We start from the raw sequence: 15,820 nt of genomic DNA on the forward strand, positions 1-15,820 counted from the left end.
CAATAAATAAATAAAAATCAACTCAAATAGCAGTGAAACCACATGCAGAGTGTATATTTTTACAGCACTTTGAAAATGTAACTATATGTATTACAGAAAACTGAGTCATGTTTTTTAGCCACTTGCAGAGGGCAATAAATGGATGTATTTCAGCATCCAGATAACGAGCACAGTACTTGGACCTTCAAAGGTTCTATTGGACTAAGCTTACAACAGATTACTGGGCTGATCCAATCCCGATGCTGGAGAATCTTACAAGATCCTGTTATCCATTTGGCTGAAAGCATCCTTAAAGTTTAAATGGTTAGACATGGGATACCTGCGGCTGGCTGGGGCTTTCCTGGAGGTAAATTAGGAGTATGTTTCAGGTTTATATCTGGATGTAGATATTCTGCAAATTTTTTTTAAAATAAAAATACAAAAGTATTTTAAAGTCTATGGGCATCTTTGAGCGCATTTTATTCATTTAGAGACAAAAATCTCGCCCCCCCCCCCCCCCCCCCACCCCGATATGTCTTCATTAAAAATGTTCAGCCATTTCTGAGATACAGGGTTTAAAAAAAAAAATATAAAAAAAATAATATCTCAGGAACAGTACGTCCTAGGTCTAAAACCTTTCCGGACACCTGATATCTTTGTGTGCCAAATTTGGTGAAGATTGGTCCAGTCGTTTGGTAGCGCATAAAAGGACAGACAGACAGACAGCCTGAAACTCATACCAGACAGCCTGGATTTTAACCCTTTATCTCAGAAACAGCTAAACATTTTCAATAAAATATTTTTAGCCCAAAACAAGTCAAATGTCCAGAACCTTTAAATTACTTTTCCAAGACTATAAAAAGTTTGCATTTTAAAGGGAACCTGTCACCACAAAATGCAGAGCAATTTGCAGACAGCAGGTTATAGAGAAATCAAAGTGCCCTGCATTTTGATGTTACTTTTATTATAAAACATAAAAAAAAAGGTACCATACTTATTATTTTGGGCCAAAATCATTTTCTCAGTTGATCTTAAAAAGGTTCACCAGTTTTTGTCCAAAAGGGTTAAATCTCATGCTACCTGAAGAGTATATTTCAGATTCAGGTTGCTGTTCTGATGGCTCTGTGTGTACCTCTTATCTCTGATCTCCTGACATCTCAAACACTCATTTAAGCCTAATTGTTAGGTTTAATAAGAATTTAACACTATAATGAGTGTATGTCCGGGCAGGAGTTCAGAGATAAGGAGTACACAGAGCTGTCAGAACAGCAACATGACAGGACTGTGTGTAAGGGCTCATGCACACGGCCGTTGCCCGGTCGTGCTCGTATTGAGGCCCGTGGGGTTTCTCTCTGTGCCTCCGGTGCGGACGGAACCATTCAAGTTCAATGGGTCTGGATCTGTCTGCGGTAACCGCACAGATGGTGCCCGTGCATTGGGGACTGCAAATAGCAGTCCCCAGCGCATGGAACGGCCAGAGCGAGTGTTCGTGTGCATTAGCCCTAAAACTGAAACTAATACTCTGCAGCTAGGCTAAATTTAACCCTGTAGGACAAAAACTGATTTTTTTTTATAGAGATCAAATGGGAAAAAATTAATAAAAATTAGCCCAAAATGAGCAAAGCACAACCATAAAAAAAAATAAAAAATAATAATAATGCAGCGGAAGGTTATAAAACCTTTAAAATTAGGGAACTTTCACATTAGCGGCAGGGGAGTCCGGCAGGCGAACAGCCTGTCGGATCCGTCCTGCCGCTAGTTCACGTGTGCCTCCGGACTGCAGCTCCGTCCCCACTGACTATAATGGGGGGGGGGGGGGGGGGGGGGCGGAGTTTCGGCGGCAGCACGGCGAGAGGCAACCGGACTAAAAGTACAACATGACTCCCCTGCCGCTAGTGTGAAACTAGCCTTATAGTAGTATTTCTTAAAGGAAAGCTGTCACATTGATGATGAGTAATAAAGTAAAACTAATCCCATGGAGAACATAACACCTCCTTCCCTGATGTACCTTTCATTTGGCCTTTCTTGTTTTCTATCTTGTGAAAATCAGGTTTGCAGAGAAATCTCATGCAGGTGCAGTACAGAAGACCTGCGTGCTTCACGTCAGCCTGGTTACCGGGCATTCGCCTGCACGAGATTTCTCTGCAAACCTTCGACTCCAGCTACACGGCTCATTCACAAACAGGTATTTAATGGCATGAAGAAGGTGAAGAGTGCAAATCCCAGCAACATGGCTACAAACTACTGATGAAACCCACGAGCAAGGCAGCTCCAAGGAGGAGACATTCCAAGTGGTAGCCTAATAATACCTAAGGGGGAAGGGGGTCTGGATATGAAACAACATGCATCTAGCTCCAGCTGAGAGAATGGATAAGGCGACATCTTGTGGGACGCTCTACCTGAGCATCAACATTATTCTTGGTGCCCATACACACAATGAGTATGTGGATACACAGTACTGTCCCCATGATCTCACACCAGTAAAGAGAGGGTCACGGATGTTACAGCTAGTGAGTCAGTGACTTAAAGGCTATGTACACCTTTGGGGACAACTTTTTTTTTTTGGGGATTGCATTTTACTCATTTTGGGCTAATAATCATTTTTTCAATTGGTCTTTATTAAAAATAATGAACCGTTCTGTCACAAAGGGTTAACAGTTTTTCTAGCTGTGTGACTGGTACTTTGACTCTTTACTTTGCGTCGGTCATCTAATAACCCTCATCTCGAAATTACTAAAAAGGTCAAACACTTATTTAAGCCACATTCTTATCAGATCGAGCTTTAATTAGTTTTTAATAAGGTCAGAGATCAGAGACGAGGAGCCAGTCAGCTCCCTGTCTGACGGAGCAGAGAGAAAATACAGATCCTGCTGGTAGATAAACTCAAAGCTGTGCAGGGAAAATAGCTCATCATTAATAAATACTAAGTGAAAAAATGATTCTTAGCTCAAAATGAGTACAATGCAATAATAAAAAATAAATTGCCACCAAAGATGTACATAGCTCCCTAAGGGCGTATTCTCGGCTGAACCTGTCATGAATGGCAGATTCGGTGGACAGTCTAATGTTTGTGGGGAGCTCCCAACTTTTCCCCAGCAGATGAGAGATGGATCAGGAAAAGTATCTTTACTCGAGCATCTTGTTCTACCCCATCCCTTTAGTTCCCAAACAACCTATACAGCATTGCATAGGTTAATTTAGAGGAACTTGAAATGAAATGTACATTGAGACGCAAAGGGGAAGAGTGATGACAGAGACACAAAATAGCATGCAGAACCTGCAAAATAAAACATTTGGATGGGCGAGGTTAGAAAACACATTAATACAAGTATAATGTATCTGTCAAAAAAAGCGTAACCTGAAAATGAAAATGTCAAACTTGGAACCATCACTGTATGCAACACCAATACTAAAATCCAGCAAAATTGGAATAGATCGGTATCTACGTGGGGGGGTAGATACGGATCCGGGATTCTGGTCTGCCAATACCGTCAATATTCCCGGCCAGAAGAAATTCTGCAATATTGCAATTATGCAGTGGATTGTTCATCACAATAGTTATATAACATATAGGAAGTACTATGCAGGCAGCCAAATGTGTCCCATGTCATTTGACAATTAACAGGGTTGTCGCACAAAAAAAATTCTAAAAAGTTTTCAAACCAGCACCTGGATCTGAATACTTTTGTAATTGAATGCAAATACAAATGTTGCATAGCCACTGAGTTATTCAATAAAATATATCTGTATAGCGCCACCTGCTGTTTGTTCTTCTTGTTTCTTTGTCCTGCTCACTGAGAAGGACGCACATGCTCAGTTTCAATCTTCAACTGCCTCCTGAGCGGTGATCGGGAGAGCATGGACACACCTCCTGAGCTGTGATAGGGAGAGCTGAGACACGCCCCTGAGCTGCAGCAGAAAAGACACTCCCCTTGAGCTGTCAGCTTGATATAAATCTAGCAGAGCAATGAATGTGGAGATGTCTGGATCCATGTGAGGTACAGGGCTGGTTCTAGCTTTGTTAGGTTACTTTCACACTGGCGGATCCGTGCTACTGCAAGTCCACTGTGCTGGCGGAAGTCCGCTCCGGTCCTATTCAGTATAATGGGGGCGGGCAGGAGGTCAAACATGTAAAAAAAATGGTTTATTCCGGCCGCGGTACTTGCGGTAGCACGGATCCAGCAGGCTGTTCCCCTGCCGGAACAGCCTGCCGTAAAAGACTACCACCAGTGTGAAAGTAGCCTAACAAAGCTAGAACCAGACCTGTACCTCACTTGGACCCAGAGGGGGAACGACCTGCCAGAAAAGGCCACCGCCAGTGTGAAAGTAACCTTAGAAAGAGATTAGGGATCGACCGATTATCGGATTTACCGATATTATCGGCCGATATTCAGGATTTTGAACGCTATCGGCATTTATTTTGACGATATTCCGATAGTGTATGGGAACACAGATCGCGCTGCTGACAGCGCTCTCCGTGTTCCCTCAGCAGCAGCACAGGGGAGAAGGAGCAGTGTCTCCTCCCCCTGTGCTGCTGCTGCTGCCAATGAAAGGACAGGGGACAAGAGGAAGGGAGGAGCTATGGCCACTGCTCCACCAATGAAGCTTAATCTCTCATTTATTCATATACAGGAGGCGGGAGCTGGCTGCGCAGTATCACATAGCCGGCTCCCGACCTCTATGAGCAGTAGCTGCGATCTGCGGTAGTTAACTCCTTAGGTGCCGCGGATCGCAGCTACCGCTCAGAGGTCGGGAGCCGGCTATGTGATCCTGCAGCCAGCTCCCGCCTCCTGTATATGAATAAATTAGAGATTAAGCTTCATTGGTGGCGCAGTGCGCCTCCCCCTCCCCCCCCCAGTATTAAGCATTGGTGGCGCAGTGCGCCTCCACCCCCAAGCCCCTCCAGTATTAAGCATTGGTGGCGCAGTGCGCCCCCCCCTCCCCCCAGTATTAAGCAGTGGTGGCGCATAGGGCCCCCCCACCCCAGTCGCAGTGCACCCCCCCACAGGATCCCCTCTCCCCGCAGTGTAATGCTGGGGCTCCGATCGGTTACCATGGCAGCCAGGACGCTATTGAAGCCCTGGCTGCCATGATAAGCTCCATGCTGCTGTGTGCACAAAGCAGCAGGGACAGCGTGAGCTCCTATTCACCCTGATAGATCTCTATCAGGGTGAATAGGACAAGGGTTCTAGTGCCTAAAGGGGGCTAAAAGTTAGTTAAAAAAAAAAAAAAGTTACAAAAATAAAACACACCAAAATATTAAATATAAATGAAAAAGAAAGATTTACAAAAAAACAAAAAAAAAAAAACATACATTAACAATAAACATTAATTTTCAGCAGATTTGTGGGAATTATTTTTTTTTTTCAAAAATGAAAAATTCCCAGAATATCGGTATAAATTATCAGCTATCGGCCTGAAAGTTCACAAATTATCGGTATCGGTCCTAAAAAATCTATATCGGTCGATCCCTAAAAGAGATAGTCATGTACTATATGATTTCTGATTTTCATATTTTACATCAATCATGGCATAAGCAGTTTTGCAACTTTCTAAGCAAATCAAGTGAAAAGAAAAAAGGCTTTCTTCCGATAAGGCGCCATACGCAGGGTACATACGTATCATGCAGACACGTACAAAGGTGTTGCATGTTCTGAGAATAGACACCACAGGAAGGAGGCCTCTGCCCACAGAGCTTCCTATGTACAGCAGATGAACTATTGTTCCAGGCGGCGGTGGCGGACGGTGTAGAAAGGAATTTTAATTAATGGCTGGAGAGTTGGGCAACCGCATAAATATAGAAGAGAATGCAGCCGGCTCCTTAGAGGAATCCTCAAGAAATTCAAGATACAGGCGTTTCTAAAACCTGCTATGGTGACTGCAGGAAAACTGACATTTCACATTCACTCATCATTTTGAAGGGTTTCTAAAATAAACGTCTCGCTCGGAGCCGCTATCATAGCAACAGTGCGGGAAATCAAACCTAGCGCAAGTGAAGCTCTTGCCCATAGCAACCTACTCCTAATATGCTTATTGCTAGGACCTTGCAGGTCCAATGTTACCCCCTGCTAGATACACTGCTGAGCCACGTAGCAAAGATGGCTGCCACTACGGTCATCCCGTTAGTTACGTCCCATACTTCTATTTAGACATGACCTCTTAGCTCTGCTGACAGGTCTGTTTTAATCAATCCTTGCATTCCTCGTAAAATAATAATTCTGGAGCACCTTCTCTTAGACCCAAGTGTTGTGAAGTCCCTCTGTTACTCCTCCTGTAAATTCTGAGCATTTCCCTACACAATCCGACACCGTCAGAACAGATGGGACAGGCTAAGGCCTCATGCACACGACCGTTGTTTGGGTCCGCATCCGAGACGCCGTTTTGGCAGCTCGGATGCGGACCCATTCACGTCAATGGGGGCACAAAAGATGCAGACAGCACTCCGTGTGCTGTCCGCATCCGTTGCTCCATTCCGTGGCCCGCTAAAAAAAATAACATGTCCTACTCTTGTCCTCGCTTTGCGGACAAGAATAGGCATTTATATTGACGGCCACCCATTCCGTTCATTGCGGAAGGCATACGGGTGGCTTCTGTTTTTTGCGAATCCGCGGTTTGCAGACCGCAAAAAACAGCACGGTCGTGTGCATGTAGCCTTAGGCCTCTTTCACACGACCGTTTTTTTTTTCCGTTTTGCGGGCCGTTTTTTGCGGTCCGTATACGGAACCATTCATTTCAATGGTTCCGCAAAAAAAACGGAATGTACTCCGTGTGCATTCCGTTTCCGTATTTCCGTTTTTCCGTTCCGTTTAAAGATAGAACATGTCCTATATTTGGCCGCAAATCACGTTCCGTGGCTCCATTAAAGTCTATGGGTCCGCAAAAAAACGGAATGCATACGGAAATGCATCCGTATGTCTTCCGTATCCGTTCCGTTTTTTGCGGAACCATCTATTGAAAATGTTATGCCCAGCCCAATTTTTTATATGAAATTACTGTATACTGTATTTGCCATACGGAAAAACGGAACGGAACAACGGAACGGAAACGGAACCACAACGGAAGCAAAAAACTGAACAACGGATCCGTGAAAAACGGACCGCAAAACACTGAAATGGACATACTGTCGTGTGAAAGAGGCCTTAGACTGTGTACGGACAGATCCCATTGACACGACAATAACATCTAGGAGGAATAACAGAGGAACTGCACAGTGCAAACTTCTAAGAAAAGAACTCCTGAATTGTTATTTTATTTAAACAGACAAATCAACAGTGAAGAAGAGCAGAGCAAAGAGAATGAGAAGGGTCTGGATCCATCAGATGACTGACCACAGCGCCCAATGGTCCAAAATGACTTCACTGTCGCCCAGTTGAGCATTTATCACGGGGTCATTTGTGAAAAAATGTTATGACTTTTGTTGAATTGCGCTGGAGGCTTCCAACACAGAAGTGAGCCTAGCCTTACTGCATGGTGAACCTGAGGATTCATCTACTGAAACTTCAAAAAGGAAATACCGCAATACTGTCTTCCTGTGACATGTATGCTCACAATAGGTCTGCGCTCAGAATATCTCCACCTCCATACCCAGATCCTATAAATGTAGACCCAAATTTACCAACGTGTCTGCGCCCAGAATCTGTCTAAAAAGTGGGGCCAATTAGTGCAATTGAGCGCATGTAGAACTTCAACTTTTTCTGTCTTGATCGAAAAGGGGAACAGGGCTCCAGATGGCGACCAAAACGGTCGCCAATGCGACTTAGAATTGCAAAATAGCGACAAGACTTTGCAGTCTTGTCGCTATTTGCGCCTAGACCCTCCGCTGCTCTGCCTCTCACACATGAGTTAAACTGACATGGGACGCGCTGCTCTCAGCAAGTGCCATGTTCTCCTGAGCAGCACCTGCTCCCCCCTGTATCGCTGCTGCCACCAATGGACTGATAGCAGGGAGGAGGAGGGGAGGGGCTGTGGCCACTGAGCCACCAAGGAATATAGTTTATGCTTGAATACAAACGCAGGCTGCGGGTGCCGGCCATATCCCATACCCAGCCTCTATGACTGCGTGCTGCGATCCACTGCAATTAACCCTCAGGTGTGGCACCTGAGGGGTTAATTGCGGTGGATCAAAGTGCAGACATAGAGGCTGGGTATGGGATATGGCCGGCACCAGCAGCCTGGGTTTGTATTCAAGCATAAACTATATTCCTTGGTGGCACAGTGCGCCCCCCCCCCCCCAACCCCAGTATTATAAAGTATAATCATTGGTGTCAGTGGCCACAGTGTCCCCTCCCCTCCTCCTCATTGGTGGCAGTGGCAGCTTCTGATCGGAGCACCAGCAGTGTAATCCTGGGGCTCCAATCTGTTACCTGCCATGGTAACCTCCCTGCTGCCCTGTGCGAGAGCGATATTCTTTTCACCCTAAGGCTGAGTTCACACGAGCGTGACAGATTTGGTCCGGATGTGTTCAGGGTGCGTTCAGTTAAACTCGCACCATTTTGCAAGCAAGTTCAGTCAGTTTTGGCTGCAATTGCGTTTAGTTGTTCAGTTTTTTCCGCGCGGGTGCAATGCGTTTTGATGCGTTTTTCACGCGCGTGATAAAAAACTGAAGGTTTACAAACAACATCTCCTAGCAACCATCAGTGAAAAACGCATCGCACCCGCACTTGCTTGCAGATGCAATGCGTTATTAACGCAGCCCCATTCACTTCTATGGAGCCAGGGTTGCGTGAAAAACGCAGAATATAGAACATGCTGCGATTTTAAAGCATTGCAGAAGTGATGAGTGAAAAAAACGCTCATGTACACAGCCCCATTGAAATGAATGGGTCAGGATTCAGTGCAGGTGCAATGCGTTCACCTACTGCATTGCACCCGCGCGGAAATCTCGCCCGTGTGAACGCAGCCTAATAGAGCTCTATTAGGTTGTATAGACAAGGGATTAAAAGAGCCCAGGTTCTAGCCCCTAAGGAGGCTCAAAGTTAGTAAAAAATAAATAAATAAAATTAAATTTAAAAAAATAAATAAAAAATTTGAAAAAAAAAAAAAAACACAACAACAACAAAATACTAAAAGTTTAATTGCAGATACAAGAAATGACAGGCGGCACTCACCACTGCAGTAAAAATGCTTCTTTATTCATCCAAAACACATTGACACAAAGTAAGGGCTGGGGCGGACATCAGATCACAGAGCGCCGATGTAGCTGATGAAGCATTTTACTGCAGTGGTGAGTGCCGCCTGTCATTTCTTGTACCTGCAATCAAGTTCCATCTTGTGTTTCCCCGAGCTGAGCACCACGCACACTGCATATATAAGCTTCACTGGATGTTTGTTTGGCAGTAACCGTACCGAGCAGTGCCGCCCAGGACTTTCCTTTCTCTCCCCCTGCATCATACTAAAAGTTTAAAATCGCCCCATTTCCCAATTTTACATATAAAATATATAAACAATAAAATAAACATATTACATATCGCCACGCCCGAAAAAGGGCGAACTATTATAATATTTAAATATATCTCCTATGTGGTGAACGCCGCAACAGAAATAAAACAAAAAAAGTGCAATTTGCCATTTTTTTGTCACCTTGTCCCGATAAAAATTTGGATCGGACTGTTCCATTATGGTCCAGACGTTCCATAAAATGCTGAATGCACACTGATTTTTTGGGGTTTTATTTTTTTCACGTGGTATCGAGTATCGCAATACTTTATGGTATCGAAATCGGGTCAAAATTTTGGTATCGTGAGAACAATAGCTAAGACATGTATATATTTTTTTATTATACCGTAATTATATGTATTTTAAATTTGGCTCCTAAATTTTTCAGGTTAGAAGCCAATGGCTCTTTAATATTTTTTTTTTTAGTCTGGAGCACTGGGGGGAGTAGCCTAGGTTCTGCAGTTTTGCCCCAAAATTGCACCATAATTCTGGCGTAAATATTTGGTCTCAAAGCGTCTATCCCTGCACTGCATTTATCATCCAGCCTGAGCCCCGGTGACAAATCTGGTGCAGGTCTACACAGCCTGGAAAGTTACGCCATCTATAGGATTAGTAAATCTGCCCCATAGTTTTGGAGCTGCTGTAGAGAGTACTTCTACCTACCTTGGGAGCACTAGGTTGTCCTTGTAATACACGGACGGCCTTTGGATCAGCACGGTGCAATGCTTTGTTTCCTATATCTATAATACTTTGCACATTTCCGTATAGCAGGCAGTTTTCTGAGAAAACCCCTATTATAAATGATATTAATGATCAACCAATACAGCCAGTATGTACAGAAACTTTACTCACACGAGCCAAAGCCAGGAGTGGATCCAAACAAAAGGAAAAAGCATAGACAACATGCTGACGTTCCTCTGTATCCACTCCTGTGTTTGGCCTGAAAAACCGCATAAAAACAATAATGAAAACTGCCGCAAACACTGCATGGGATCCCAGTCTTAGGCCTCATTCACATGGCCATATTTCTCTTTTCTGTGCAGTTAGGTCACGTTCATAGTGCACTGACCCATCAGTTAGTGAGGTTAACCATATCAGCTTTTCAAGGCTCTGTTTTTTGCAGATGGAAAATCTGATATGGCCGTGAGCACGAGGCCTCCGGCTGGATTCACCAGAGTCAAGACTCAATGCAAAAACCTCTACGACTGCAAATCAGTTCTGAATGAGGTTGTTTTGGCAGTGCGTACATGGATGTGCGCAAGCCCCATTCAGATGAATAAATCTGCCACGCGTGTCTGTGTGTGAATTCACCCTTAGAGCTCATGCTCACAACCGCGCCGCGTTTTAGGGTCTGCAATTTACAGAACGGAACGGGCCACCCATAATAGAAAGGCCTATTCTTGTACACAAAACGGACATCAATATTAAACCCCTACACATCCCCTTAACCCCTTGTGTCGTATATGTATGGCGTCCTAGTCTCATCACAGATGGCTCCCGCTCCAAAGTGTCCGCTGTGACAACCGAAAGCAATGTCTGTGATCGGCAATAATGCAGATGACAGACATTTAACCCCACAAATGCCGTGGTCATAGGTGACCATGATATCTGAGGGGCCTTTCCCTAGGAGCGTTTCACTTCTGAGGCTCAAACAGCTCCCTCGGGCTGTGTCATACACACTCCAAAATGGCATTAATAAAATAAAAAAATATATAATAAATACACATCACCTTGCAAAAAATGAGCCCTCAAACAGCATTGTAGACTTATAAACTCTATTAAAAAAAATAAATTGTAAGTAGTAAAACACAGACAAAAAAAAATAAAAATATATAGATGTAGTATCGCTGGATGAAGAGAATAAAGGCAAGAGATCAGTTTTACCACATAGGGAACGTCATAAAAACAAAACCCATAAAAGTATTGAGCAATAGTGTTTTTTTTCCAGTTCCACCGCGCCAATTGTAATATTTTGTAGTAGTCGTAATAAATGATGCTAATGGAAGTGCAACTTTTCCCGCACAAAAACAAGCCCTTCTTATTTTTCTGTTCACATAGATATAGAAGTTATGGCTAAGGCAATATAAAGTAAAAAAAAAAAAAAATATGAAAAAAATCGCTGTATGCTCAGCATTGTCAGTGAGCCAGTGATGCACACGGTTTTACCGGATGGGAGCGAGATATTCAAATAAAAGTTATCTGTTTACCTGCAAAAAAAAAATTTGGACCGATAACCAAAAAGGCGCCGATTTGCAGTAAAACCGACGTCCGCTCCATCTTTGCCGCCTCCATAGCTGCTACGGGTGTCAGTACCCTAAGGACTCTTTCACACGAGCGGATGCCGTGCGGGTAATCCGCTGCGTGAATGACAGCCAAGCCCCGCTCCGGACAGCAGAGACACGGAGAAGTAACATGATTGATAATGCTCTGCGCCTCTCTGTGATCAGTGAGATAAAGTGGTCACTGTGATTTTGTAGTAAAAAGATCACAGAGAGGCAAAGAGCATTATCAGTCATGTTACTGCTCCGTGTCTCTGCGGTCCGGAACGGGGCTTGGCTCTCTTTCACGCACCAGATTACCCACACGGCATCCGCTCGTGTGAAGGAGCCCTAAGGCTGGGTTCAGACCTGAGCGTTTTACAGCGCGTTCCTACGTGCTGTAAAACGCTCAACAGGCAAGAACCAATGATTCCCTATGGGAATGGTTCTCACCTGAGCGTTTTACAGCACGTACGATCGCGCTGTAAAACGCCCGACGCCCCAAGAAGTACAGGAGCTTCTTTGGGGCATCTTGTCACGCGTTCCCGTACATAGACTTCCGGGAACGCGCGACAATGGGCGTTCGCATACTACCGGAGCCGCGTATGTGAGACGCCGGAGAATCGCGCATACACAGCGCTTAGGTCATGACGCTCAGGTCTGAGCCCAGCCTAAGTATTCATTGAACTACAAAAGAGAACCTCTCCTTTTCTCGCTCGCCCTCTGAAGACCTACAATTACCAAGTAAAGGGATGAAGCAGGCCGTGGGTCACGGATCATGGAGAACGTCAATAAAAGGGGAGTTGTGTGTAACCTTCTGGGTGCTCGTCAGTCACTGATCAATGGAGCGCGTCCGATACTATATACACATGTAAACCGCCAGTAAATATCAACAATAACATTGTTACAGACATACTGGCCTCCATATTGTACAGAGAATGCAAGTTCCCCGATTTTAATTAGTGCGAGTATAAAGCTGTAGCCTGCTCTCGCTGTATGTATCGGAGGCCATTTGGCACCAGGAGAGGTGGAATACAGAGTGGGCTCAGTCTACTAGGGAAACCTGCATTGCCTGAACAAAATGGAGGCCAGTGAGGCACCAAAGAGGTACATTATAGTGCGGGTTCGGCATGCATGTGCAGCCTGCATCCCCTGAATGTAATGGAGGCCATTGTAGCACCATAAGAGGTATAATATATGTGGGCTCGGCATGCATGTGGAACCTGCATCCCCTGAATGTAATGGAGGCCGGTATGGCACTAGTAAATGTGGTATTTAGTGTTGGGTTCCCGTCTTAATGAGATCGCCTTAACGCCGGCAGACAGGCACAAATAATTTTGTACACAATGTATCTGCCAAGAATCTCACATTTATAAGGCAGCATTAGCATTTTACATTTTCTATAGTGAGTAGTATGGCACGACTGTATTTACTTTATTATTTGTGTTTGCAGAGTGCTGCTGCGTGGTTTGTTTTTTGTGTTTGGTCCGTGTGTCATCTGTATGCTACAGGCACTGCCAGGCTGAACTTTATTTTCGAGAGCATCTCTTAGAAACAATCCGTAAAAACCACAGACCAATCACTGAGGGTATCCATGTTGTGTATATGGTTTTCAGGGACCCATAGACTATTATGTGCGTGAAACAGAAAATAAGTCACGCTTCCGTGGAGTCACCATAGAACCACAATCTGTGGAAAACCACTGGCCTGTGAATACAGACATTAAAGTCAATGAAAACGTAAGTGGCGTGTGCATTCGTCTGTCATTCACTTACATGTGAAATGAGGCCTGAGATGTGGATTTGTTGTGAATTGCAAAGGGTGAAACCAGGGTGGAAATCCACAGCATGAGGCCTCATTCACACTTCAGAGCACATTGCTATCCGCAATCTCCACAGGCGGCACATGTCCCCATGTTCACACATCAGTAGTCACGCACGACTTTGGTCCGTGATGCGGTCTAAAACAAGCTCACTGAAGTCTATGGGTCCATGAAGAACCACTGACGCAAAACTGATGGCATCCGTATTTAGGTTTTCACGGACCAGTGGTATGAGATGCTCTGGGAATTAATTTTCAGCCATGTCCGTGAAATATGGATGTGGTACAGTGGGCAAAAAACACACACACACACACAGAGACCAAACACTGATCATTTGCAGTGTTCCTCCACTCCGGTCCTCAGGACCCACCCACCGGTCATGTTTTCAGGATTTCCTTAGTATTGAGCAGGTGATATAATTAGTGTCAGTGCATCAGGACTTACCACAGGTGTTCATTCTGTGGGATCTTCTCAAATCATGACCGGTAGGTGGGCCCTGAGGATTGGATTTTGGCTCAGAATCACTGATTAGAGATGAGCAAATTTCATATTTTTAAATTTGTTCACACTTCGTTTGGTGGTAAAAGCAGAATTGCGTTATGGATTCTGTTACCACGGACCATAACGCAATTCTATGACGGAATGCCTTTAGAGGCATTCCGTTATTCATTCAGTTATAATAGAAGTCTATGGGCTGCAAAACGGATCCGCCCCATTTCCGTTATGCAGGGGAGTCCTCTCTTGCATAACGGAAACGGGAAGGATCCATTATGCATCCCATAGAATTATATTATAACGGAATAAATAACGTAATGCCTCTTAAGGCATTCCGTTATAGGATTGCGTTATGGTTCGTGGTAACTGAATCCATAACGCAATTCTGCTTTTACCACCAAACAAAGTGGTGAACTAATTTCATAACATGCAATTCGCTCAGCTCCATCACGGATCCTACACTGTTGGAAGGTGCAAACTTTCCGAAAACCCGCGGCGTTTCCACTTCGTGCGGCTGCACCCTAAAAGGTCCAATTCCTCTCATAACATAAGGCCGCCTACACACGTGGAATAAGCGCAGTTTCCCGTACAGAAAACCGCAGCGTACCAGCAAAGTTTATGAGATTACACAAATATTATAAGCACTTTACAGTTTTTTTTCCGTGCGGAAATTGACCTGCCGTGCGGATTTCTAAATATGCAGCATGCCAATCACGTTTGCGGTCTGAGCTGCGGATTTCACCCTTTTCAATGGAAGGGCGAGATCTGCTGCGAAACCGCATCTAATCCACGCCAAAATCTGCAATTAGAAATTGCAGAAATGCATATGAATCCCCAGGGAAGTTTGCGCGGATCGTATGCATGTTCACCCCCCCCCCAACTCATGAGCAGGTGGCCTAAAGAGGCGCACTTATCTGCAGCAACTGCATCAGCACACAGATTGGACCACCTGACTCCGCCTAATGTCTCAAATTCTTCGGGCACACATCACAAAATTGCCCGCCATGACGCCATGTACACCCCTCTTCTCCGTACATACAGTAACACTGCCCCAGATCTTTGTGCAAATGCAACTATTCGAGAGTTCGGATGAAATAAAAAAAATATAATATATAAAAAATAAAAAAAATAAAAAAAATGCAATTATCATGGCCTGAAACGTGACTACGTACAGCACTGCACACAAACATACTCGCTCACAAAAACTGACAAGTCTCCAATTCTGCTGAGTCGTCAGAACCGCGTAGCCCATTCAGAACCTGCCGCTGTCACTTTACACAAAGCGTCTTTGCTTAGAAACAGAAATAAAGCAAAACTTTTCCATCCACAGCCTGCAGCTGTTCAGCCTAACACCAGGAAGCCGCCCCTAGCAGCAGGAGCCGCCTGCACATTTACCAGAGAGTACTTGTGATTCGCCGCCTGGTGCTTCCGCGATTTCTTGCCATACCAAAACCGAGACATTTCCCTTCCAGCGATTAATTATTGACATCAGAGCCGTGGCCGCACATGCTCTCGCTCCTCCATCAGCTCTCTCTGCATGCACACACACACAGCTCTGCTGTGACACAGTAACCACAGGGCTGCAAGCCTCTGACTGACAGGCGCGGCAGCCAGTAGGAATGCAGCCTGGTCTTAAAGGGCTGGGTCTAAGCAGAGTTTGGTTGGAGTGCAGATGACTCAGGAAAATGAGAGTGTGTTATGTTAAAGGGACAGTGCCCCAGTGTAAGCTGGGGGTCGCAGCCAGTGCATTGATCGTACCTGAGAATGGGATGCAGCTGCAATCCGAATCAATTGGCACGGGGAAACTCTGCCCATGCCATGCTCAGAATAT

General features: G+C 44.8%; 1 protein-coding gene across 4 annotated transcripts in view; it reads right to left on the reverse strand.

Moving 5' to 3' along the window:
- Nucleotides 1-15,820, reverse strand: part of OXR1 (oxidation resistance 1) — a 114,024-nt gene that overhangs the window by 30,912 nt on the left and 67,292 nt on the right. For 2 of the 4 annotated variants that reach the window (XM_044292924.1, XM_044292923.1), the window contains exon 1: nucleotides 15,385-15,566. The exons of the other annotated variants lie outside the window; for them this stretch is intronic. In XM_044292924.1, coding sequence (XP_044148859.1) covers nucleotides 15,385-15,450 — 66 coding nt within the window. In that variant the 5' untranslated portion in view covers nucleotides 15,451-15,566. Of the gene's footprint in view, nucleotides 1-15,384; nucleotides 15,567-15,820 lie in introns of those variants that run through there. 4 annotated transcript variants of the gene reach the window in all.

This window comes from Bufo gargarizans, chromosome 5, assembly GCF_014858855.1.
Source record: "Bufo gargarizans isolate SCDJY-AF-19 chromosome 5, ASM1485885v1, whole genome shotgun sequence".
Classification (NCBI taxonomy): Eukaryota; Metazoa; Chordata; class Amphibia; order Anura; family Bufonidae; genus Bufo; species Bufo gargarizans.